The 27319-nt window shown below is 39.5% G+C and overlaps 1 protein-coding gene across 4 annotated transcripts in view; it reads left to right on the forward strand.

The window, feature by feature from the left end:
• Dhtkd1 (dehydrogenase E1 and transketolase domain containing 1) overlaps positions 1 to 27319 on the forward strand; it is a 56195-nt gene that overhangs the window by 21879 nt on the left and 6997 nt on the right. For 2 of the 4 annotated variants that reach the window (XM_048812661.1, XM_048812658.1), the window contains exons 2-13: positions 1785 to 1940; positions 4792 to 5003; positions 6080 to 6274; positions 7261 to 7530; positions 11432 to 11603; positions 12440 to 12638; positions 15333 to 15645; positions 17112 to 17196; positions 18765 to 18904; positions 24427 to 24577; positions 25597 to 25766; positions 26512 to 26676. In XM_048812661.1, coding sequence (XP_048668618.1) covers positions 4803 to 5003; positions 6080 to 6274; positions 7261 to 7530; positions 11432 to 11603; positions 12440 to 12638; positions 15333 to 15645; positions 17112 to 17196; positions 18765 to 18904; positions 24427 to 24577; positions 25597 to 25766; positions 26512 to 26676 — 2061 coding nt within the window. In that variant the 5' untranslated portion in view covers positions 1785 to 1940; positions 4792 to 4802. The remainder of the gene's footprint in view (positions 1 to 1784; positions 1941 to 4791; positions 5004 to 6079; positions 6275 to 7260; positions 7531 to 11431; positions 11604 to 12439; positions 12639 to 15332; positions 15646 to 17111; positions 17197 to 18764; positions 18905 to 24426; positions 24578 to 25596; positions 25767 to 26511; positions 26677 to 27319) is intronic. The other 2 variants (XM_015495203.2, XM_048812660.1) reach the window with 2 other exon arrangements.

Below are 27319 nucleotides of genomic sequence, written 5' to 3' on the forward strand. Positions count from 1 at the left end.
CTTTGATCCTCCTACCTTGGCATCCTGACTAGCTGGGATTACAGGTAGCCTCTGTGACTGGCTACCTTGAGTTTGAACTGCTTCATGCTGGCTAATATAAGTATTTTGCTTCCTTGAAACAGAATAGTATTCAGTGTCTCCTAACACCACGTTTGCTTAAAGCAGAGAAAAAAAAAACTGATATAGATAGATGATATTACCATAATTAAAAAAAAATTAATCAGCTAAATTCACTTTGTTCACAAACTAACTCTGGCTATCTTAAATAGAGATGGACTTATTTGAAAAATATAAGGATATCTCCTCCAACTGAAGGACGTGTTGAACAACTAAGATTCAGGAAGGGAGTCATTCAGAGCTAACTCTGGGACTGTTGACATAATATAGATCCACATAACTGCATATAGATGTGAGCATCTCCTATACATATTCAATACATCCCTGTTCTTTCGTCACTCACTACACCTGTGATAAGCAAAGAGGTACATTTTGACAGTATATAGAAACCAAACCCAAGGGCATTAAGTGGTTCTAAATCATTCCATGTCAGTACTTATTCATAAAATAGACATTTGAAATTTTGAAAGATGGTAGCAATTGGAGGGGGGTCCGAAAATAAAATAAAATATTAAAAAAAAAAGTATGCCTTCCATTGATCTGTTGATCTTTAGGGGTTTGTGTTCTTTGTAGGTAAGAATACTTCAACCGAAGATTCAATGTGGACACGAAGGACTTACATGTAGAAAAAGAAAGAAAAATGGCTTTTGTCCTCAATTTAAAATAGTCTCAGAGTTTAATTCATTGAAAGATGACCCCCATTTAGGAAAAGGCCAATCACTAATCTACTGCTTTATGAAAGGGTTTTTTTTCCCCATTATGTGAGTGACAAGATAATTTAGGTCTTTTCCTAATCTACAGTTTTATAAAATAACCATGTACCTGGGATCTTAAAGAAATAAGAAAATGTAGCCAGCCATGGGGGTGAAGTCTTGTAATTCCAACTACTCAGGAGATGGAAGCAGGAGGATCACAATTGAGGCCAACCTGGGCAATTTAGTGAGATCCTGTCTAAAAAAAAAAAAAACAGGAAAAGTGAAAAAAAGGAAATAAGGAACTATTTTATAGTTTGACCTATCTGTAGTTTTTTAATGTAAAAAATAAGGTCTAGGGCTGGGGATGTGGCTCAAGTGGTAGCGTGCTCGCCTAACATGCGTGAGGCACTGGGTTCGATTCTCAGCACCACATAAAAATAAAATAAAGATATTGTGTCTACCTAAAACTAAAAAATAAATATTAAAAAAAATAAGGTCTAAAAATATCTCGAACAACTAGGAGACAAAGAGGACTCTCTGTAATCTCAGCATTTTAATATTTGTTTTTAATTTGGTGTGTTCCTTTCTAATAATTATGTATATGTATAATTGTTTTCACAAATGTGTTTTCGGAGTTCTATTACCACCACCACCACCTCACCCCCCCTCCCCAGTCTATCCTGAGATAAACAAGGAAATAAGCATGTTTGCCTGGATTCTAATAATCTTTAATCTTGAAAGATGATGGCAGATGTGGTAGGTAGGAGCAGTGTCAAAAATGTCTAAGGCTGGAACTGGAGCTATAGCTCAGTGGTAGAGCACTTGCCTAGTACATGTGAGGAACTGGGTTCAATTCTCAGCACCACATTAAAAAATTTAAAAAAAAATTTCATCCATCGATAACTTTTTTTTTTTTTTTTTTTTGTAGTTTGTGGGCATCTCACTGGTTTGTTTTGTTCTCCCCTGATTTAGTTGATCACGGCCTTGCCAGGTTGGTGGCAGTATATTGTGAGCATGGTCATAAAGCTGCCAAAATCAACCCCCTCTTCACTGGACAAGCCCTGCTGGACACTGTGCCTGAAATCCAAGCCCTGGTGCAGACCCTGCAAGGGCCCTTCAATACTGCAGGTAAGATGATTCCTGTGGAGGGAAAGGAGAGCTACCCACTAGAAGTGTAGCTCCTTGCTCTTTTCTTAAAGAACCTGTGCACCCACTGAAGCTGAGGCTTCCACCTAGTGAGGAGAGAAGGAGGCATCTTCAGTTCTCTGGGAGGATCAGTCTTGATACCCTAGAGTGGTCTTCTGAGAGGCTTCTTTCCTCGATGTTCAAAAACATCAAACTCTTGTTTAAATACCAGATACTTTAGATAGATATTTTTGTCAATTCATTTTTACAACCACTTCTAAAAGTAGTTTACAACCACTTCTAAAAGTAGTTATTGATATCTTCATTGCACAAATGGGGAAACAGACTCAGGGAATTTAAGTAATTTGTAACTGCCAAGTGGCAGAGGATGATATGTATATGTAAGAGTACTGACATTGAAGTGAGTGTGGCCTGAAGGAATTTTTTAAAATTTAGAAGGACTTGCATTTAGAAAAGGAAAGAAAACGCAGGTCTGCTTCCATTCTAAAGTCTGTACCCTTTCACCCTGTTTTCTTTCCTAACCAGGGAACTTAAAAAGGTTGGGGAGGGGTCTGGAATACAATCATGATTTGGGGTTTTCTCTCATGTTATTTTCTTTCTTTCTTTTTTCTTCAATTTTTTTTTTAGTTGTAGGTGGACACAATATCTTTATTTTATATATTTATTTTTATGTGGTGCTGAAGATCGAACCCAGTGCCTCATGCATGTGAGGCAAATGCTCTACTACTGAGCCACAACCCCAGCCATCTCTCTCATGTTATTTTCTAAAATATTTTTATGGTGCTGGGGATGGAACCCTGGGCCTCATGCTTTTCAGGCAAACTCTGAACCACTGAACTACATCCCCAGCCCACATTTTATTTATTTATAATATTTTATTTTAGTTGTAGTTGGACTCAACACCTTTATTTTATTTTCATGTGGTGCTGAGGATTGAACCCAGGGCCTCACACGTGCTAGATGAGCGCTCTACCGCTGAGCCACAACTCCAGCCCACCACATTTTATTTTTTAAAGTTAATAATGTGTAGCCAACAATCTATTTCCAGAACATTTACATTATCCAAAAGGAAACTCTGTACCTGTTAAAGAATCACTCTCTATTCTGCCATCTCCCCAATCCCTGGCTACCATTAATCTACTTTCTGTGTCTTAGATCTACATTTTTTTATAGCTTTATTTATTTATTTTTATGTGGTGCTGAGGATTGAACCCAGGGCCTCCCACATGGTAGGCGAGTGCTCTACCGCTGAGCCATAACCCCAGCCCCTTAGATCTATGTTTCATATAAATGAAATTGTAAACTGTGTGGCTTCTTTTGCTTTTCATATGTTTTCAAAGTTAATCATGTTGTAATCAATACTTTCATTCTTTGATTGGCTGACTAACATTCCATTGTGCAGCTGTAACACATTTTGTGTATTCTTTCATCCTTTCATGGACTTTGGGGTTTTTACCTCATTTCATCATCACAACTACCCCCTGAAGTACCTTGATTATCCCCGTTTTATGAACTAAAATGTGAAGCAAAGAGAAGTTATGCATCATCAAAGCAATTTTTTTTTTTTTTTTTGGTACCAGGGATTGAACTCTGTGGCACTTTACCACGGAGCCGCATCCCCAGCCCTGTTTTGTATTTTATTTAAAGACAGGATCTCACTAAGTTGCTTAGTGCCTTGCTTTTGCTGAGGCTGGCTTTGTACTCTATTCTCCTGCCCCAGCCTCATCAAAGTAATTTTTATAGGTTAAATAATCAATATCAAACATTTAAAGTTTATTCTAAGAAACCATTAACAACATAAAATAAATACTGGTTTATTAAACCTTTTTTGCAAGATTAAGCAAGTAACTGATAACTGATATGGTGATGAGCTAATGCCATGTGCAAATTTCCCTTTTCTTTGACTGACATTCAGGGATATCACAACAGTTTCCTTTTAAAAAAAAAAAAAAAAAAAAAAAAAACTTTTTTTTTTTTTGGAAGTAGTTGGAAACAATACCTTTATTTTATTTTATTTATTTTTATGTGGTGCTGAGGATCGAACCCAGGGCCTCGCATGTGCTAGACGAGCGCTCTACCGCTGAGCCACAATCCCAGCCCCCACATCAATTTCCTTTTACCTTAAAACATTGCTTTCCTGTTAATATTAATTGGTGCTTTACTTCACATCAAGACCATTTACTCAGTAATAGGTATTGCTTTATAGACATTAATAAGATGAATGTTTTATTAGATATTTCAGAAAAAGACGGGACATACGATTTGTAGCTATAAAGCAGATGAAAAGTAGGTTTCAAGTTTATTATTATTATTAGTAGTAGTAGTAGCAGTAGTAGTATTCTGGGGATTGACCCCAGGGCCTTATACATGCTAGGCAAGAGCTTTATCACTGAGCTACTTCCAGGCCCACAGATTTTAAATTTTAATTTGAAATTGCTATTGAATCAAAATTTGGCAAAAAGTAGCATGGTTTTATTCTTATGAAGAAAAATTGTTTTGTTGTTGTTTTCTCCCTTAATTTTGCCTTTAGAAAAATTTAAGTAGAAATAGAGATGCAGCTTGGTGGTAAGAGGACTTACCTAGCATGTATGAGGCCCTGGAATCAATAATGCAGCGCCACAAAGAAAAAAAAGGACAGGAAGGAAGGAAGGAAAGAAGGAAGGGAGGGAGAAAAGAAGGAAGAAAGAAAGAAAGGAAAAAGAAAAAAAGAAGCATTGATAATGACTCAAGTTATTAATATGAAGTGCTCTGAATTGAAATAAGTATGTTCCAGCACTAATTTACTGCATGGTTGAGTGTTCTTTGAAATGACCCTTCTGATTCTATTTCCTAGGACTATTGAACATGGGGAAGGAAAAGGCCTCTCTTGAGGAAGTATTAGCCTATCTCAACGAAATCTACTGTGGGCCAATTTCTATTGAAACTGCCCAACTTCAGAGCCAGGAGGAGAAAGACTGGTTTGCCAGGCGGTTCGAGGAGCTGAAGAAGGAGACATTTACCACAGAAGAGCGAAAACATTTGTCAAAATTAATGCTAGAGTCTCAGGTATAAAAGAAGCAGATAATATCAATGGAAAAGGTCAGCTCATTTCCTAACAAGATAGATAACTACGGAAGAGAGGAATTTAAAGCATGAACTCTCTGAACTCATCCATAGTTGCCCCCCATTGGTTCAACCCAAGGGACGATATAACACACACCACTTTTATTCTAAGTAGAAAAAGAAGTAGACCACCAGACATTTGAGCTGTTGCTTTTCTTCAAAGTACTTTTATCTATTTGTCTACTTACACCATAAAAGATGACAAAAGACTTAAGATTTTACTTTTCTTTTTTTTCCTGAAGTGATCAAAAGACTATGTATGGAAGAGGTTCTTTTTTTTTTTTAATATTTATTTTTTAGGTGTAGTTGGACACAGTGCCTTTATTTTATTTACTTATTTTTATGTGGTGCTGAGGATTGAACCCAGGGCCTCTCACTTGCTAGGTGAATGCTCTTACCGCTGAGCTACAACCCCAGCCCTGGAAGAGGTTCTTGATATAAATGTATGGGATCAAATTTCTGCTGTGACCATGACAGAGCTAAGGCATGTTAAGATGACAAGCAGGGCTGGGGATGTGGCTCAAGTGGTAGCGCGTTCGCCTGGCATGTGTGCGGCCCAGGTTCGATCCTCAACACCACATACAAACAAAAACAAAGATGTTGTGTCCGCCGATAACTAAAAAAAAAAAAAAAAAAAGATGACAAGCAGCCTCTTGCCAGTAGTTTGGATAGTTGAGAAGTGTATGACCTCAATTAAATAGTGTCATAGAGCCCTCTGTGGAAGATAATGTTCTGGGAGAGGCAATGAAGATCTAAGGCCTGGCCCCTAGTCTGGAAGGACACACATACTTAAGGGGGTTCTTCTTGGAGTATGTTAATTCTACCAGTCCCTACTGGGTCTAGGGTCCTTGGCAGAACTGTCCTGGATTGCTGTCTCCCTGAGATAAGTATTAAAGGGGTGCTGCTGCAGCCACTGGGAGAATGTGGGGTAGTTTTGCAACACATGTAAACTTCCCTGCCTTTCATCTGAGCAGAGGTCATTTCTCAGAAGCTAATATGTCTGGTGTGATGTTCTATAGGAATTTGACCACTTTTTGGCCACCAAGTTTGCCACCGTGAAGCGATATGGAGGGGAAGGGGCTGAAAGCATGATGGGCTTTTTTCATGAGTTGCTGAAAATGTCAGCCTTCAGTGGGATAACTGATGTCATTATTGGGATGCCCCATAGAGGGAGGCTGAATTTATTGACAGGTCTTCTTCAATTACCTCCAGAGGTAAGTTCCTTTCTATGTTTCTCACCAACACTGTAGAATGAACTGTTACAGAAGAAAAATAATGTCAAGAATTACCTGTAGAAAGCCAGCTATGTTATGAGCAGTTGGACCAGGAGCTAGCTTAGTGAAGTTAATGTTGATAGGCAGAGGCCAGGCACAGTGGCACACACCTGTAATCCCAGCACTTAGGGAGGCTGAGGCAGGAGGATCAAGTGTTCAAAGCCAGCTTCAGTTACTTAGCAAGACTCTAAGTTAAACTCAGTAAGATCCTATCTCTAAATAAAATACAAGAAGTGCTGGTGCTGGGGTTGTGGCTCAATGGTTAAGCACCCCCGGGGTTCAATCCCAGGTACCAAAAAAAAAAAAAAAAAAAAGTTGACAGGCAGAAGTAGTATTTGAGTTGATTTTCTCTGTATGGATTCTTTCTTCTCTCTGCAAAGTTTGATGTTTCCTCAAGGATGATGTAAATAGAGCTTAATTCTGTTCTTTCAGTATACTTTTCTCATTTTTTGCCAATTATTCAAATAAACACAGAGTTCTATGCAATTTTATACAATTTTCGCTTATCAGAAGTCATGGATCCATTTATTGGCAGAGTTTATAGATAATAGGTTGTATTAAAACTAACAACACATTGTTATTTCAAGAGACCACACAAGGGCTGGGGGTGTAGCTCAGTGGTAGAGCACTTGTGTAGCGTACACCAGGCTCTGCGTTTAATCCCCAGCCCTGTGCAACAAAAAGAGAGAGACCACCTGTGTGTGTTTTTGTTTTGCTGTGATTTTGTCCCCTCTTAAAATGTTGGCACTTCATTTGATTCTGAAGCTCTCCAAATGGTTCTGTGCCTGTCTTTAAATGATTCATATTTATAATAACTAGAAAAGCATTTACATGACATTTTTATTGGATTATTTAAGCTAACCACCTTTTCCTTAGTCTCCACTGTGTTAAAAGACACTTTCTTCTTGTATGTTTATTCATAATAGCTTATGTTCCGTAAAATGCAAGGTTTGAGTGAATTTCCAGAAAATTTCTCAGCCACTGGAGATGTCCTGTCTCACCTGACCTCCTCTGTGGACCTGGACTTTGGTGCCCATCGTCCCCTCCATGTGACAATGCTACCTAACCCCTCACACCTTGAAGCTGTTAACCCGGTGGCTGTTGGGAAAACCCGTGGCAGGCAGCAGTCTCGACAGGATGGAGACTACTCTCTGGATGGTTCTGCTCAGCCTGGGGACAAAGTCATTTGCTTACAGGTACCTGTAGCTTCAGGAAGTGAGGCCAAAAGTTGGGAAAAACAGAGAAAAGGAATGTCTGGGTTGATAGGTCTTACAGGAGGTTATAGACATTCAAATGAAATTAAGATAACATTTGGGAAAAGAAAATTCTGGAGTTTTAAAAATGTAATAGCAAATATGAAGTCTAGTCTCAGAGCTTCTGATTTTAACCTGGGGCTTACACTTGTCCTGATATAATTGTGGGACAATCCACAGGCAGAGCTACTCCTTCTAAAAGGACATATGTCACCATTTCTCTGAAAGTGTGGCCCTCTGAGAAATTACGTATAACCATATATGGAATATATAAGAATGTGGATTTGGGGCTGGGTTTGTGGCTCAGTGGTAGAGAGCTCGCCTACCATGCATGAGGCACTGGGTTCAATCCTCAGCACCACATAAATATAAAATAAAGATATTGTAGCCATCTAAATATATATACATATTTTAAAGTATGTGAATTTACTTTGTTTGCTGGTTTGTTTAAAAAACTTTAGGGTTGGGGTGTATCTCAGAGATATAGATAGAGCACTTGCCTTGCATCCCCAGCACCTAGAAAAATAAAATGAATGCCTTTGGCTTTAAGGCAAACAAAAATTATTATTGTGGCTCTTTCTTCATATATTCCCCCCCCAATTTTTGGTAACCCAACAAATATCATTCAGAGATTTGGTCTATGGGTCATATTTTCTTCTATGAGCATTTATTTACATATGAACCTTTAACTTCTGGGAGAAAATTAATTCTGAATATCAGTGATGGAGTCTTCAAACTCCACAGAAGTAGATACATGTGTAATGCCATAGAATATTCTGTTCTGTACAGAAACAGCCACATTATCCTATTTATATTAATTTTTCATGGGCCTGAAAATTGTTGCAAATAATAATAAAACTTGTTGGGAATAGACAGAATTAGATTTGATTATGTTATAGTATTTCTAAATAGAAATTGTCTAATCATTAGCCATATATTCTCTTTACCTTTCACTTGACTTAATTCTTGATCTCTAAACTATTTTAGTCATTCATATTTACGTAGTGCATTGAGTATATCTTAAGATTGACTTCTGAAGTAAGGGGTGAAAATGTCCATTTCTTTAAAATGATGTGACCTTGCCAGGCACAATGGAGCATACCTATGATCCCAGCAATCCAAGAAGCTGAGGCAGGAGAATAGCCAAGTTCCAGGCCAGCCTCAGCAACTTAGCAAGACCATGACTCAAAATTTTAAAAATAGATAAATATAAGGGTTGAGGGTGTAGCTCAGTGGTTCAGTGGTACAGGGCCTCTGGGTTCAATCCCTATTACAGGAAGGAAGGAAGGAAGGGAGGGAGGGAGGGAGGAGGAAAGAAGGGAGGAAGGAGATATAATACTAACTGCCTTCCTTTGTCTGTTTGGTCTTCCCCAAGTCTTTTGCCCTGCTGTGTCCTTATGTCTTTCCTTGTCAAGTACATGATTCTGAATTATATGGGGCTTCTAAATTTGAACCCTGTAAAACAATGGTGGGTGAGATTTCTAGTGCTACTTTTTTCTGTCTTTTGTCTTCTGTTTCTGTTTTTTTTTTTTTTTTTGCAGGGGTACTGGGGATTGAACTCAGGGGCACTCAACCACTGAGCCACATCCCCAGCCCTATTTTGTATTTTATTTAGAGGCAGGGTCTTGCTGAGTTGCTTAGCTCCTTGCCATTGCTGAGGCTGACTTTGAACTCGCAATCCTTCTGTCTCAGCCTCCGGGCTGCTGGGATTATAGGTGTGCGCCACTGCACCCCCGGCTGTCTTCTGTTTTATCTTTGAGTTGGAACTGATGGAAATGGATTCTCAGTTGTGATCTTCTGCATGTTTCAACATGACTCCCTTTCCATTGCCCATCCTCACCCCTTGCATTTAACTGACAAGCTTTCAACTTACCCAGCTTTTATGTCTGAGGACAGTTACTCCTCCAAAACTTTATCAGCAGAGCACAGTGGTCTCTTTAGGTTTAAGAAGGAAAATAAAATCAGCAAATGATATATACATGCTTTAGCATCAAGAATCTGAAGATTGCCAGGCACTGTGATGCACATCTGTGATCCCAGTGAGCTGAGAGGCAGGAAGATCGAAAGTTCAGGGCCAGTCTGGACATCTTAGTGAGACTCAGTCTCAAGATAAAAAGGGCTGAGGATGTATATCAGTGATTGCCTACCATGTGCAAGACTGTGGGTTTAATCCCCAGTACCACTAAAATCTTAGGATTATGAGAAAATGATGCAATTTGTTAATAGATGTTATCTCTTGTTATTTCCTGAGTAATGCTGAACATTTCTGAAAAGGCACAGAAGAGACAAACATCCCTATTTCTTATTGTACTGATCTTTTTTACCACATTGTCCCACAAGATGTCATAGCCAAGGAGGCCTAAAGGTGAGGAGGAATACTCAGATATCAGAACCCTTGACCCTGTGTATACTGAGTATTGAACTTTATTTATATTAAAAATATTTTTGCAGTACTGGGGATTGAACCGAGGGATGTTCTATCTCTGAGATACATCCCCAAACCTTTTCATTTTATTTTTGAGACAGACTCTAAGTTGATGAGGCTGGCCTCAAATTTAGTGATCCTCCTGCCTCAGCCTCCTGTACCTGGGATTATAGGTGTGCACCACCACACCTGCTTAAATATTGGACTTTATAATGTACCATAGTGAAGAAAAGACAAAAACTCTGAAATTAAGAATTCTTAAGTTCAAATTCTACCTTTGCACCTTCTGGCTTTACATATTTGGTTTGGTTACTTAGGTTCAATGGTTACATTATGTTAGGGCATACAGAATCATTTTATTTAGCTCAGAAACTTGGCTATTTCTGATAATTATCTTTTAGTGAGAAGTCCTTAGAGCCAGGCTACTCAGGAGTGACTTGGGAAGCTGAGACAAGAGCATCACAAGTTTAAGGCTAGCCTCAGCAATTTAGCAAGGATCTAAGCAACTTAGCAAGATTCTCTCTCAAAATCAGAGCTAAAAAGGGCTGAGGTTGTAGCTCAGTGGTAAAGCATACCTGGACTCAATCCCAAGCATTAAAAAAAAAAAAAAAAAAAAAGAAGAAGAAAGAAAGAAAGAAAGAGAAAGAAAGAAAGTCAGAGCTCATATTCTAAAATCTACTATTTCTTTATTATTTGCTTTAAATGTAAAAATAACCTCTCCCCCCATCCCCTACCCCCCAAAACCCCAAAACCTCCTTTTTCTATCACCTTGTCTACTAAGTTTTGTGATGATAGCCCAATCAAGCAGGCTTTGAATATTCTGGAAGAATAACATATTTTAGGCATTCCCCTATAATAATATACTGCTTTGTCCTCAAACCCTCTTTCCATTTATGTGTGGTGTGCTTTTCTCCTGTACCTCCTTGTCTTTGCTGCCACTTCACTCTCATATTCGTTGTGGCATCCAGGATCAGTGATGGAAACTTGATGCAGTCTCTCTTTGGTGGACAAGGTGATTGGGAGGAGGAGGGGTTCAAAGCTTGCACTATTCCTTACAGTTTGCAGGCTCTTTTCATACAAGAGTTCCTAAAGCTGATTTTCTCTTTGCAGCTGCAACAAGCCTTCCTTCTGTGGTACTGCTGAATGTTCTAGAAGGTTTGCTGAAGTGATGAGTATAGGTGGTGATACAAGGTAGAGGAAAAAGATGCATCGAGTCATCTTTGAAAGTTGTTTTTGAGGTCAGCCTAACCATTCTAGAAAATCCTTTAACCTACATATTTTTAGGAAGGCAGAGGAGTAGTGAGAGGGTGGTCGTTTGTTATTCCTGTTAGTATTTTTAATAATTTATTCTGATTTAAAAACCTCAATTTCTTAATTCTTTATGTTCCTTTTTTCCCCACACCCTGCCCCATGTTTTAGGTTCACGGCGATGCTTCTTTCTGTGGTCAAGGGATTGTTCTTGAAACGTTTACGCTCTCTAATCTCCCACATTTCAGAATTGGTGGGAGTATCCATTTGATTGTCAATAACCAACTGGGTTACACCACTCCAGCTGAAAGAGGAAGGTCTTCTTTATACTGTAGTGACATTGGTATGTAACACAGGAGAACTGCTGTTACTGGGTCAGACAAGGAATTCCTAGAGAAACTTATAGTTATTCAGTTTTTAATTTTGGATCAGATATGGACAGTAGTCACTAACAGTTGCCAAGTTAACATTTCCTCTAAAGTCTGAATGTAGTCTTTATTTAATTTATTCTTTTGTTTTGTGGTGCTGAGGTTGGAACTGAGGGCCTTGTGCATACTAGGCAAGCACTCTACCACTGAGCTGCATACTGAACACTGAGTGTGATCTTGAAATCTAAGGAAATAAGAAAAAGACTTGTGTTAATTTCTGAAAATAAGCTGTCTTAAGAGATGGGCAGGGATCTCATTATCCCCTCCTATTTCACTTAGTTACAATAACTGTTAAATGGTAGGACCTGCTCTGTTTTCATGTCCAGGGCCTGGACTGGATGCCTTTAGGGGTTGTCTTTGTGAGTTCTTTGTGATTAATCTCATAGGAATAGTGAGGATCCATTCTGGAACTTCTCTTTGGAGAAAAGCAATCTTTTTCTAGGATGCATCCTTTAGTGATCATTTTCTCTCAGGCAGAAAGATGACAGAATAACAACAATAACAAATGTTAACTATTGCATACCAGGTATTGGAAAGCATTTAACACTTGACGTACATTAACAGGTATAACGTTAACTGTTGGAAGCCCTGTATGAATTAAGGGTTTGTTTGAACCATTAACAACCAAACCTAGCTACCTCTGAGGACCTGGTATGTCTTCCCGTGTAGGCAGTCACTCAGGGGGCCAGGGTGGCAGGGTGCTAATGTCATTCCAGGTTAACTGATTACATCTCGGCCACCCCTTCTTCAGGGAAGCTCGTGGGCTGTGCCATCATCCACGTCAACGGAGACAGGCCAGAGGAAGTAGTCTGGGCCACACGACTGGCTTTTGAATATCAGCGCCAATTCCGCAAGGATGTGATTGTTGATTTGTTGTGCTACCGGCAGTGGGGCCACAATGAGCTGGATGAGCCTTTCTTCACCAACCCGGCCATGTACAAAATCATCAGGTGCAACTATAAGCCTTTGTTTAATATATCCCCTGACCTTACAGTGCTTATGTCGTTGTGGTGGTTATAGTTATTGTCAGTATTTTGCAGCGTTGGGGATCAAACTCAGGGCCTTGTACATGTTAGCAAGTGCTTCACCACTGAGTTATATCCCCAACCCTGTAATATTTAATAGATGCTCTCAGATAGGGTAACTAACTTCCTTGGTTTGTTTATGACATGAGAGTTGCAGTGCTGAACTGCGACAGTCCTGGGCAAATTGGGATGGTCGCCTTGTGGGTCTCAGGAGAGCTTCCCATATTTTTCAAATTCCATGTATTTATTTATTGAATAGAGAAGAGGCAATGAGAAACTGATGTGACTCCATTTTTAAAAATAAATAAATAATAGCAGCTTCTACTTCAAGGCCTGTCCTAAAGAAGGGGTCGTGACCCTTGTCCTTAGAAAAACCCACAGAGCATTCCCACCCTGCTGAGTTGTTTGTCTGTAAATAACAGGAGAGATCTGTGGAGCCAGGTGTCCCTGACTCAGTCAGGCTAGGTGAGGACCCATAGCAACCCTCCTAGCAACCTCCAATCAGCATGAGATAGGGAAAATACCTGGAATGCCAGATGACCCCCAAGTAGTTTATGGTGTTTGATAACAAGTTGGGAAACCATGTAGTTTAGCACGTATACCCCTCGTGGCCAATCAGTTCAAACGAACCCCCCTCTTGTACTAACCAATCACCCCTACCTAACTTGTTCCCGCCAGTGAATGTGCTAATCAATGTTAAGAGTTGGTGTTTGATTTTCCCGTGGTATGGAATGATTTGCTGTGTGATGTTGTGATGCATAGAGTATCCCCCCAAAACCTATAAAATCTCCCTGAACAAAGGACTGGGACTCACTCCCTGGGACCGCTGCGTCGGGAACGGTTGTGAGCCAGGCTCGAGCTTGCAATAAAGACTCTTGTGTGATTGCATTGGATTTGGCTCCTGGAGGTCTATTGGGGTTCCATGAATCTAGCATAACAGCAGCTTAACAACTCACTTAGCAGTTGGGAAGACTGAGGTCAGAGCACTTAGGCAAAGCTTTGCCTGAGCCTCTTAATGCCTGAGCTGAGGGTGGCATTGGAAGGATTAGGAAAAGGACTGCCACATAGCTAGGAAGTAACAAAAGCATTTTTTTGTTTGTTTGTTTCTGTGATACTGGAGATTGAACCCAGGACCTCCCACATACAAGGCAAAGTGCTCTATCACTGAGCTCCATCCCCAGCTAACTTTATTTTTAATTTTGAGACTAAGTTGCCCAAGATGGAATCAAACTTGCAATCCTTCTGCCTAAGCTTCCTGTTTAGCTGGGATTACAGGCATGTGCCACCACGCCCAGCCCACAAAGGGTTTTTAATGAAGGCTCAGATTTGTGCTGTCCAAGTACAGAAGCCACTAGCCATTAAATGATTATTGAGCACTTGAAGGTGGCCAGGCCTGAGGTAGATGTGCTGTGAGTATAGCAAACACACCAGATTTCAAAGACTTAGCATGTGAAATAGAAAAGCAAAGTATTTCCAAGCTTTCTATATTGATTGGGTATTGAAATGGCAGTATTTTTTATATGTTGGTTTAAAGAAAAAATATTATTATTATTTAAAAAAAAATTTTTTTAGTTGTAGGTGGAAACAATACCTTTTTTTGTGGTGCTGAGGATCAAACCCAGAGCCTCACACATGCAAGAGGAGTGCTCTACCTCTGAGCCACAGCCTCAGCCCCCAAAATACATTATTAAAATTAATTCCAACTGTTTCTTTGGCATTTTCTTTTTCTAGATACTAGAAATTAATTAGATACTCCTCCTTCATCCTGTTTCCGCGTAGGCATACATTAAAGCCAAGGAGCAAACTCAGTGACATTTGACAGGCCTTTCTGGACATAGCAGAAGAGCTCTGTTCCTAGAGGAACAAAGCTGGGTTCTGGGTTAGCTCAGGACTGAGTAGTTGCGGGACTCCATGTGCCTCAGGCCCCATGTAAAACACCAATCCTGCCTACCTCTTACTCTTGTCAGGATTAAATGTGATATTACATATAAACAGACTGTACAGCTTAAAGGATTATACAAACAGAATAGCATTATTTTTGTTGTGATATTATTGTTATGAATCAACCAGGTGCTAATTGTTATAGTTAAAGGATCATTAATGCAATCTGAAACTGATGTTGGTAACTTTGGGTTCAGTACTTTTTGAAATAAAGGCTGTGTTGAATGGATAATTAGGTGGGTCAGTCTTGTAAATAATTGTCCAGAATTTACCAACTTGTAGGAAAAACACTGCAAATTATTTTTACCAGAATGTAGACAGAGGCTTATAAAGGTGAATCTTTTTTTTTCTTCTTTGCTTGGAAGAGGTTGTTACTCAGGAGTGCCTTTAATTAATTAATTAAAGTTTTATGTAATTATTTTGTTTTGGTAACTTCTTATTGAGGTAAAAATCATAATATGAAATTTCCCCCAGTATTTTAAAGTGAACAATTCAGTATTTTAAAGTGAACATTTTGTACATTCACAATGTTGCATAGCCACCACTTTAACTAGTTTTAAAACATTTCCTAAGTGCCTTTTGATGGTGATAACATCCTATATTACCTTTGAGAGTGATTGCTTCTGTCTTAGATTTTTGCAGATCAGATTGACTTTCTTCCCCTTCTCTCTTGGACAGAGCCCGAAAGAGCATCCCAGACACATATGCAGAGCACCTTATTGCCCGTGGACTCATGACCCAAGAGGAGCTCTCTGAAATAAAAGCCTCCTACTATGCCAAGTTAAATGAGCATTTAGCCAACATGGCCCGCTACAGCCCCCCTGCCACTAACCTGCAGGCCCAATGGCAGGGCCTGGTTCAACCAGAAGCTCGAATCACCACCTGGAACACAGGCATGCCCCTTGACCTCCTGCAGTTTATTGGCGTAAAGTCTGTGGAGGTGCCGAAGGAACTGCAGATGCACAGTCACCTTCTAAAGATGTATGTTCAGGTGGGGAACTTTGAAATAGCTCATTATTACTTTTTATTTTTGTTTGGCAAAGGAATTGATGTTGCACTGGTCTTTTCAGTTGGATATTCATTTGACAAATATTTTATTGTGTTATTAAGGAACTGATTCTAGTGTTGTTTTGATGCTGAGAGCCAATAACTCAGATTTTCTTTTTATTCCCCTCCGTTTATTTATTTATGCATGTGTGCATATTTAATACATTATATATACATGGAATACATGTTCATTTAAAATGTGCATAATATCTATTTTAGTTTTTCTAGCCAGTGAACAGAAGGCACTTTAATTCTTTTAGGTAGCTTAAATAAAAGAAACAAAATTTGATACATATACCCTAAAGATAACCATTTAGATATTTTAAAATGCTAATGTTTTATATAGCATCTTATGCTTACTATAATATGACAAACCATCCTGGTATGTCTGGGACTTATAAATTTTTTGGAACATAGGACTTTCACTGTTAAAACCAGGAAAGCGAAGAATTAAAGGTCTTCATCTTTAAACTCACATGAAGGAACTCTGCCCTCAATTATCTCAAAACACTAACTTTGTTCTTGGAGTTTTTATTATAGGTATAGACCTATTCCAGCATACTATGTGTCACCATCCCCCTTAAGAAATAAGGTATCATGCTGGGTGCCGTGGCACATGCCTATAATCCCAGCAACTTGGGAGGCTGAGGCAGGAGGATTGCAAGCTCAAACAAAGCTAGCTTCAGCAACTTAGTGAGGCCCTAAGAGCTTAGTGAGATCCTGTCTCAGAATAAAAAATAAAAAGGACTGGGGATGTGGTTCAATAATTGAGCACTCCTAGGTTCAATCTCTGATACCAAAAAAGGAAAAAAAACAGTATAGTACAAATAAAGTTTCCCATGTACCCCTCCCTGATTTCATCTCCTCGTGCCCCCACAGAGGTAACTACTAATCCCAAGTATATGTTTGTTTTCCCCTTTTCAAACTGTATGTAGCTGGGGGGCGTAGCTCAGTGGCAGGGTACTTGCCTAGCATATGCAAGGTCCTGGGTTCAGTCCCAAGCACTACAAAAAAATGAAAATGAAAATAAAAATAAAAAAGCTAAAAATAACCATTATAGTTGTTATTAAAAACAGGTCCTTCTGTACTGTGTTGTGTGTATTGGCGTATGTGTGTGTGAGGGGAGGGGAGAGTATTGGGAACAGAATCCAAGGGTGCTGTACCACTGAGTTACATTCCCAGCCCTTTTTATTTTTTTATTTTGAGAGTCTCACTAAATTGCTGAGACTGGCCTTGAACTTGTGATCTTCCTGCCTCAGCCTCCCAAACCACTGGGATTACAGTCATGTGAAACCACACCTGGCTCAATATTTTTTATACTTATCTTTTTTGCATCAATTTTTAAAAATTGTTTGTGAAAAAGAATATGGGCTCTTAAAAGTTTCTTTTGCTTCCACCTCAATTTTACAGTCCAGAATGGAGAAAGTGATGAGCGGAACAAATTTAGACTGGGCCACAGCAGAAACCCTTGCTTTGGGCTCCTTACTTGCTCAAGGTAAGACATTTCTGTTTAGTTTCTTAGGTGGTGGAGAATACTTTAAATGACATTTGTTACATGTGACCTCTGTGATTTTCTGAATTACAACTATCTACTATCATTTTTATCTACCAGAAAGTTTCTAAAACATTCTACTGGACAATATTACTTGATCTTAGTATAAGTCATGTTGAAAGCCTTCACCAGAACATAGACAATACAACGGTATACTGAGAAATATAGGAGTCAGTGTCAGATGTACTAGAAAGACAGTTTTCTCTAAAAACACTTCTGTTTTTAAATTTTATTTTTTAGTTATATAGGTGGACACAATATATTTTATTTTTATGTGGTGCTGAGGATCGAACCCAGTGCCTCACACATGGTAAGCAAGTGCTCTACCTCTGAGCCACAACCCCAGCCCTTATAGAGCAACACCTCTTAAAAGAAGTGTGAATAGCCATAAATTATATGAAGAAATATCCAACATCTCTAGCCATCAGGGAAATGCAAGGAAAAACAACATTGAGAGTCCATCTCACCCTAGTCAGAATGATCATCATCAAGAATACAAAAAACTATTAAATTCTGATGAAGATGCAGGGGAAAAGGAACCCTTATACACTTTGGTGGGGTGTAAATTAGTACAGCCACCATGGAAATCAGTACAGAGGCTCCTCAGAAAACTAAAATCAAAACTACCACATGACCCAGCTGTACCACTCCTATGTATATACCCAATGGAATTAAAGTCAGCGTATTATATAGGTACCTACAAACCCATGTTTATCATGGCAAAATTCACAATAGCCCAGTAATAGAATCAGCCTATGTGTCCATCAACAGATGAAAGGGTAAAGAAAATGTGGTGTATATATAAAATAGGGTATTGTTAAGACATAAAAAAGAAATAAAATCCTGTCATTCATTGCAGGAAAATGGATGGAACTGGAGATCATCACATTAAGCAAAATAAGTCAAATTTAGAAAGACAAGTATCACATGTTTTAATTCATGTGGAATCTGGTGGTGGGGGGGGAGTGATTATGAAAGTAATGAGGAGGCTGAGAAGAGGAGGAAGATGGGGGAAGAGGTATGTAAAGGGAGACAATCTGGGGTGAACAGGATGAAAGTATGTTATTTGCATGTATAAATATGCCACAATGAGACCCATGAGACCCATTTTCCTGTACAATTAAAATACACTAGTAAAAAATTTCTAGGGCAACTAACAGTTCTCCATTCTTATACAACTTTACCTTGACTTTTAACTATAGAACAGGAATGTTTTAATAAGGATAATCTATTATCCTTAGGAAAAATTTTAAGATGAGCCAGTGTATAAGAATTTGGACAGCCAGGTATGTGGTGTGTGCCTGTAATCCTGGCTACTCAGGAGACTGAGACAGGAGAATTACATGATGCCAGGAGTTCAAGGTCAGCCTGGGCAACATGTTAAGACCCTGTCTCAAAAAAGAAAGAGAGAGAAAGAATTCAGGGCCACCATGCCTTATTACTACTACTTAAGTTATTCGTGGAGATCTGGATTAAAAAAAATTATTTTTTTTCTTGATTGCTTGCTTAAGGTTTCAATGTCCGACTGAGTGGCCAAGATGTTGGTCGTGGAACTTTCAGTCAAAGGCATGCCATGGTGGTTTGTCAGAAGACCGATGATACCTATATTCCTCTGAACCATATGGACCCTAATCAGAAGGGGTTTCTGGAGGTAGGACATCCTGGTATCTATTGTAAAATTCAGGTGCCAATTATTATAGTTACAGGATTCCTTTTTTTTTTTTCTTTCTTTCTTTTTTTTTTTTTTTTTAAATATTGTTTAGTTGTAGTGGACCTTCATTTTATTTATTTATATGCAGTGCTGAGAATTGAACCCAGTGCCTCACACATGCTAGGCAAGCACTCTACTTAGCCATAGCTCCAACCCATAATAGTTACATGATTCTTAAAGCAACCAAAATAAACGTCAGCAACTTTGGATTCAAGACTTTTTAAAATAAAGGAGTACTAAGTGGGTAGATAAGTAGTGTGTACGTTTGAAATAAAAGGCTAGAGTAAAGCTATTTCCTTCTGGCTACTTATCTACAATCACATAAATGTCAAATGGATATGTGTTTTGTCAATTCAAAATTGGCAATATAAGGGCTGAGGCTGAAGTTCAGTGGCAGAGCACTTGCCTGTGTGAGACATTGGGTTCGATCCTTAGCACCACATAAAAATGAAACAAATAAAATAAAGGCATGCTGTCCATCTACAACTACAAAAAAATTTGACAATATAATCTGCATGTTGTAAATTACTTAAGTTAGTTGTAAGTTAGTCATTGAAGCTAGTCAAAGTTGTGGGTAGTAAGCTATTACCTGCTTTTAAAAATTTAAAAAAAATCAAAACAAAGCAAAAATACTCCATTTCCTCCAGGTTACCTTGTTCTTTTCTTTTCTTTCTTTCTTTCTTTTTTTGTTTGTAATCTGTGAATGGTACCAGGGATTGTAGAGGAAAATGGGTCTCATTGTGGCATTGTGTGTTCCCTAAAATTTAGCAGGGATTTCTGTGTGCCATTCTCTGTGCTGTTTTCTTCAGCATCTTAATGGCAGGAGCTCAGTTGTTTCATTTTTGTTCTCCAACAGTTAGCATAGTGCCCAGCACATGATGTTTATGAAAATGAAGTATTTTTAAGGCCAGTTCAGTGGCACCCCATCTCTTTTTTTTTTCATTTTAGCCTTTGGTTTGAGAATATAATCTTGTTTAGTGATTCTCTAATTAAAAATGTGCTTGGTAAGAGCAATATTCCAGGAAGATTAGTTAAAGGTCATTTTCTTTAAGTTAATTTAAAATTCACCTTTGGATCAAGTGAGATTGGTGAACTAGATATTGAAATGTTTTGTATCTGTTCTACCTCAAATGAGGCTGTCATTGAATTGCTATTTGACGTTTAGTATCATTTTCAAATATTGCTACTTAAAAAGCCCCTATTATATGTCTTGTATCTGTTATGAAGATACTGTTAAAGATAGTTATCATTTATTATCTAATACCAGGCCTTCTGTATCAAGATCCTAGGAAAAAAACCCTTGGTTAATCTTGGAATTGAGAATGAGTGGAGTTTATTAAGCAGTGGTTTAACTTCATTCTATGTATTGAATTCTGTTACCAGACAGTGTTTCCTTATCAATGGTGGCTTCGAGGAAGGACTAGAAATCAGGGCAGCCTCTGTCATGAGTGACTAGGTCATCAGGATCTGCTCCTAACCCCTAACTCTCTTCTGTGTCTTAATCTTTATCTATATAAACTATCTTGGATACTTTTTGGAATAAGTAAAAGCCTTAATAGATTCAAGAAAATAGGTATTTGAGGGCTAGTGGTGTATTGGGGTATAGCTCCCTGGTAGAACACTTGTCTAGCATGCACAAAGCCCTGGGTTTGATTCCTAGCACTGGGGAAAAAAAAAAAAAGTATCCAAGTTTATACAAAGTACAAATAATTCATAGGAAAAGAGGCAGCTATCCCTAAGAGTGGAAGACAAGAAATGCTCGGGAGAAGAAGCCTCATTTGAGCTAGGAATTGAAAGACATTAGACTCTGTCTAATAAGTGCAAGGAGAACATTCTAGGTGGACACAAGAATACATATAAAAGTTGTGAGTAAGAGAGCATGGCTTGCTCCAGGAACTACAAATGGCTTCACGTGACTAGTGTTTAAACTGCAGTGAAGATACAGGAGTAGAGATTGGCCATTTAGTGTACCCATGCTGTGGAAGTCACGTAAAATTGGAGTCATGGAGGAATTGTGACCAGGTGAGCAGATTTTCACATTAGGAAGAATGCTTGTGACAGTACTCAGGAAGTGTAAGGTAAGAAGGATAAGAATTTAAGACATTTGGGAAGGACACTCCCCAGTCTTCTAGGAGGTAATCTTAGGATCCAGAATCTACAGTGCAGGAGCAGTGTAGGTAGAAGATGGAGCCAGATTGAAGGACTATTCAGAAAATGAAAGTGATCAGGACTGAGTGGTAGAGTTAGGGGTGGGTAAAGAAGGAAGACTAATGTAGGTTACAGCCTAGCTTGACCTGGACAACTGAAGAGTAACAATGACACCCACTCAAATGAGAGCAGAGGGACTGCTTTGGTAAGGAAAGATGTCGTTTTAATTTTGAACATACCGCTTTAACATGGCAGAATGATATAGAGGCTTTTTGGTTGTAGTGTTTGTTTGTTTGTTGTACCAGGAAATGAAACCAGAGGCGCTTAACCATTGAGCCACATCCCCAGCCTCTCTTTATTTTTATTTTTTATTTTGAAATGGGGTATCACTGAGTGGTTGAGGTCAGTTTTTAAAAAAATTTTTTAGTTATTGATGGACCTTTATTATCTATCTATCTATCTATCTATCTATCTATCTATTTATTTATTTTTGGTACCAGGGATTGAACCCAGGGTGCTCAACCACTAAGCCACATTCCCAGGCATCCCCCCCTTTAATATTTTTTCTTTTTGTTGTTGTTGTAGATGGGCACAGTATCTTTATTTATTTTTATGTGGTGCTGAGGATCAAACCCAGTGCCTCACGCATGAGAGGCAGGTGCTCTATCACTGAGCTACAGTCCCAGCTCCTCCTCAGCCCTTTTTTATATTTTATTTAGAGATAGGGTCTCACTGAGTTGCTAAGTATCTCGATAATCTGCTGAGACTGGCTTTGAACTCACGATCCTCCTGCCTCAGCCTCTAGAGTTGCTGGGATTACAGGAGGGCACCACCAGGCCAGCTATTTATTTATTTATGTGTGGTTCTGAGAATTGAACCCAGTGCCTTACACATATTAGGGGAGCGCTCTACCACTGAGCCACAACCCCAGCCCCTGAGGCCAGTTTTGAACTAATGATCTTCCTGTCTCAACAGTCCAAATTGCTGGGATTACAAGTGTGTGCCACCACTCCCAGATGACATAGAGGTTTTTATGGCAATTAGATATGCATACCTGGTGCTAATAATGGATGCGGGTCCTGAGATGGATTTAGAAGTAATCAGGGTGTAGAAGTTTTGAAACCACAGGGGTAGGAGAATCTGCTGGAGAGAGTAGAATAAGAGGAGGACCTAGGGCAGGATCCTGGGGGAAATAACATTTAAAGGGCAGACAAGGGAAAGGGTTTCATATGAGTATCCAGAAAGGCAGGAGAACCTTAAGTCTCTGTGTCATTGTGCTCAAGGAGGGAGGGTCAGATAAGCAAGGAGGGAGGGTCAGATAAGAGGAAGAATGACTGGCCAATTACACTTAGCAACTGGGAAGTAGATGGTGAGTTCATGCCAAGCTGTTTCCCAGAGTGACAGGCAGAAACTAGGTTATACAGATGGTCCCTGGCTTATGCTGGTTTGACTTAGTTTTGCTTCTTTATGATTGTACTGATACATATTGTATTAATACATGTTCAGTAAAAACCATAGCTTGAATTTTATTCTTTTGCTGAGCTAGTTACAGGTGGTACAGCCCTCTCTCGCCATGTTGGGCAGCTACTGCGGGCCACAGTTGCCAATCAGACACACGATCAAGAAGGGATCAGTGGACACTCTGTAGAGTGTCACATTGCTGAGATAGAATGTTTGGTGGATGAAATGTAGTGAACACACTTTGGCCTTCAATATTCTTATTGTATGATGATTTTATTGGGGCATGATCCAATCTCAAGTTGTGAAGCATCTGTACTTAGTTTACTGTGAAAGGAAGCAATTGCTGGGGAGCCCAAGTCATAGGAATATTTCTTGTTTTATTTTAAAGCTTTCAAGTGTCTATGTGCTGAGGGGAGAAAGCCAATAAAGGAGGGTCTGGGTGATGGAGCAGGTCCCAGAAGAAGCAGAAAGAAGGCATGAATACATAAGGAGTAGGTATGTCATTTGGGTAGGAAGAGTGATGAAGAAGGAGGTGAGGACAGGTGAAGATCCAAGTAAAGTGACTACCCAAGTCCTATTTATGACACTCATACAACTGAGAAATGTGGCAGGCTTTTTTTTTTTTTTTTTTGGTGGTAATAAGGATTGAATTCATGGGCACTCTACCTCTGATCTGTATCTCGTATCTCCAGCTCTTCTTAAAAATTTTTGTTTGTCTTGAGATAGGATCTCTCTGAGTTGCTTGGGCTGACCTCAAACTTTCCGTCCTCCTGTCTCAGCCTCCCGGATCACTGGGATTATAGGGGTACACCATTATGTGTAGTGGTGCATGCCTATAGTTCCAGTGACTCAGGAGGCTGAGGCAGGAGGATTGCTTGAGCCCAGGATTTTGAAGCTGTCCTAGATAACATAGCAAGATCATCTCTCAAAAGAAATTGAATAAACAAAACATCCCCAAAAAAACCCAGAAAATTTTTTTTAATGTTGAAATAAACACAAAATTACAAAAAAGTTGGTTATATGATACAAGGGAACTTTTTTTCTCATCCTAAACCAACCATTTGCTAGCAAGTTATTAGCCGGTTTGCAGAATCACATGATTCTGCAATCTGTATACAGGGTAAAAATGGGAGTTCATAACCCACTTGAATCAAATGTATGAAATATGATATGTCAAGAGCTTTGTAATGTTTTGAACAACCAATTAAAAAAAAAGTTATTAACCGGATATCCTATGGTTTGTATTTCCTACAGTGACAGTCTCCATCACCCAATATAACCATCAAAACCAAGAAATTAACATTGATGCATTATTACCAATATATTTCTCAAATCTAATCCAGAATTATGTTGCATTTAACTATCATGTCTCTTTAACCTCCTCAGAGATTAATTTTGTATTCTGCTTTTTAAAAATCTTAATATAACATGATTGTTCTTTTGCCTTATCATGAAAATGTGATGCTTCAATAATGGATTCTGATCAAAATAGGCCTTTATTTTGTAACTTTTCCATCTTTATTTGAATGACTTTTAAAAAAAAAAGTTTTGATGACCCATTTTTACTCACAGCTCCAAAGGTAGGCCATCTGAGAAATGTATTGCTTTTCTTTGGAGAAAATCTTTAATATCCATATTCCAACCTGTTTTTCTTCTCCTCTCTTTGTCCTGACTTTTCCCAAATGCATCACTGATACTGAGCAGTAAGGACTGTGTTGATGAATGAAAGCAAAGCTTCCCTCTACGTCCCTCTTGCCTTTGAGAGGTTTGTATAAATGTGATGCTTTCTCTTTGTGGGCCCCTGCCAGATGTCCCCTCGCATGCCAGTGTTTGGTTCTCTTTCCTGGGATTAGGTCAGCAACAGTCCCCTGTCAGAAGAAGCTGTCCTGGGATTTGAATATGGGATGAGCATCGAAAGCCCAAAGTTGCTGCCCATCTGGGAGGCTCAATTTGGTGATTTCTTCAATGGAGCCCAGATCATCTTCGACACATTCATCTCCGGAGGTCAGTGTCAGTGTGTGGCTGGGTGACGGATGCATGGCCTGGGCCTCATAGGGACAAATGAATGAAAGGGGGACACTGCTACTATTGAGACTCCTGCATGTCACAGCATCTCTGGATAGTCACGAACTCATCCTGTCATCCACTGGCATGTGGCAGCTGTCAGACAGCTTGACAAGCTGCTGGGAAGAACATCGTAGTGTTCTGTCAGCAGCCGGCTATGTACCACTCAACAGCTGGGCAGGGAGCACCTTCTGTCTCCTGGGGACTGTGCCTGGCTGTAGGGAGCTATGATGTACCTGCCAGCTTCTAGGCTGTCTGACTTCCACAGCTGTTCTGGGGGTATATTGAGTGACTAACTATAGCACAAGAAATCAGCAGGCAACAGTGAGGTTTTGTGGTGAGAGTCAGTGGTAGACTTGGAAGTCTGCTCCCCACAATCCAGGTCTCTCAAGTGTCTGACATTTGAAAGTTTCAAAAGCAGTACCTGTTTATTGTAAAATTCAATGTGTATGAAGAAAAGTCTTTAAGTCCAGATTTCAGTCCCATTTTCAGGGGGGTACCTGCTCTTAGATTTTGATTATATGTCCTAGATCTTTCCTATAGTTGTGTTTTTCTCTAACTTTTTAGTTATGAGGAAAGAAGTGCCCCAGGAGCCTGAACTTTTGACATGTCCAGAGACTGTTCTGAAGTGTCCTCCACCTTCCTTTTGAGGACAGTAGCCTATGTTGTCAGCCGTGCTGTGAGGAGGGGAGGAGATGCCCATTCTTGTTAAGGGTTATGTCTGCAGTGAAGTCAAGAGTGGCACATACTGTCTGTGAAGCCAGGACTTTTATCTTTCAGTTTGTCTTCTACTCACTAAAGCCCAGGACCCATGTAATTATAGGTTTTTTACCAAGCAAAATGGATATTTCCCCCTAAGTACGGTGTGACAGTGCTAGGTGACAGTGCTGGCAAATGCATGTAATGGAAAGGTTTTTGAGGGGTTAGATCTCAAATTGACATTTGTATCACTTTCCAAGTCATGGCAGACTATTTTGTACCTGCTTCATGGAGTTCTTATTGCCTGCATCCTGCTTTTCCAGGAGAGACCAAGTGGCTCCTGCAGAGTGGCATTGTTATTCTCCTTCCACACGGCTATGACGGGGCTGGGCCAGACCATTCCTCGTGTCGCATAGAACGGTTCTTGCAGGTATGGTGAATGCTATTGGATCCCTAGAGATGTTACACTGTTTCCTAGGTTCTTTGAACTACCCACTGCACAGAATGCGAGTGTAGCTTAGTGCTGGAGCACTTGCCTAGTATGTGTGAGATCCTGGGTTTGATCTCTAGTGCCAGAAAATGACAACAACAAGAAAGAAAGAAAGAAGGAAGGAAGGAAGGAAGGAAGGAAGGAAGGAAGGAGTACCTCCTGTAGCTAGCTTCATACATACCTTAAACTGTAAGTTTTGTACTAGGGAGTAAACCCAGGGGCGTTCAACTACATCCCCAGTCTATTTGTTTTTTTATTTTTATTTTTTATTTTGAGACAGGGTCTTGCTGTGTTGCTTAGGGCCTTGCTAAGTTGTTGAGGCTGGCCTTGGGCTTGTGATCCTCCTGCCTCAGCTTCCTGAGTCATTGGAATTACAGTTGTGCACCACCATACCTGGCAAAATATGTTTTTTAAAAGATTCTTCTCAGATGATTTTTGCAGTTAGTTCTGCCTGGGAACCGCTGTGTTAACATGGCAAAGCATTGGGCCAATGGACAGAGTCCTCAGAACTCTCTTTTGGTCAGTATTTCACAGGTCATAAATTTGCCTTGCAATATTTTTCTCTAATGGAGAGAAGTGTGTTTGCTCTAATTGAAAACACGTTTCCCTTTGGCCTTCATATTGTTACTATGATTGAAATAGACAATCTGAACTTCTTTCTCCTTTCTTGCCATTTCTCATCTAGATGTGTGACAGCAGAGAGGAGGGGGTGGACGGAGACACCGTGAATATGTTTGTGGTACACCCAACTACTCCTGCGCAGTATTTCCATTTGCTTAGGCGACAAATGGTCCGGAACTTCAGAAAACCCCTCATTGTGGCTTCTCCCAAGATGTTGCTCAGGTTCCCTGTAAGTAGAAAACTACATACAGGGTTAATAAGCTTTTCTTCCCTTATCATTTTTGTATTCCACTTTTCTCTCTTTTCTATGTCTAATAATATTTCTAAATTACAGAAATATCTTTTTAGTTCAAATTAACTTTGCTGCTTTCATTATCTTTAGCCATTTAAGAATAACTGGAAAAAAATAATTGGAAATATAGTTTGCTATCCATTTGTGTTGTAAGGAGGGATGTCTATAGCAGATACTGTTAGTTAGTCTCAGGCCTGGGAATCAATGCTGAAGAAATGTACTTCAAGTTGTTTTCATCGTTTTCTGCTGTTTGTAGAGGTCTACTTATTCTCTTTCACCCAATGTAATCAGCGGCCTAGAAGCATCACAGCGTCACAGTACATTCAAGAAAAGTTAATGTACCGGGTATGGTGGCACATCCCTGTAATCTCAGCAGTTTGGGAGGCTGAGGCAGGAGAATCGCCAGTTCAAACCCAGCCTCAGCAACTTAGTGGGGCCCTGAGCAACTCAGCAAGACCCTGTCTCTAAATGAAATATTTTTCAAAAGGGCTGGGGATGTGGCTTAGTGTTTTAAGTGCCCCTGGATTCAGTTCTCAGTACCAAAAAAAAAAAAAAAAAAAAAAAAAAAAAAAAAAAAAAA

This window comes from Marmota marmota, unplaced genomic scaffold, assembly GCF_001458135.2.
Source record: "Marmota marmota marmota unplaced genomic scaffold, marMar, whole genome shotgun sequence".
In the NCBI taxonomy this organism is placed as follows: Eukaryota; Metazoa; Chordata; class Mammalia; order Rodentia; family Sciuridae; genus Marmota; species Marmota marmota.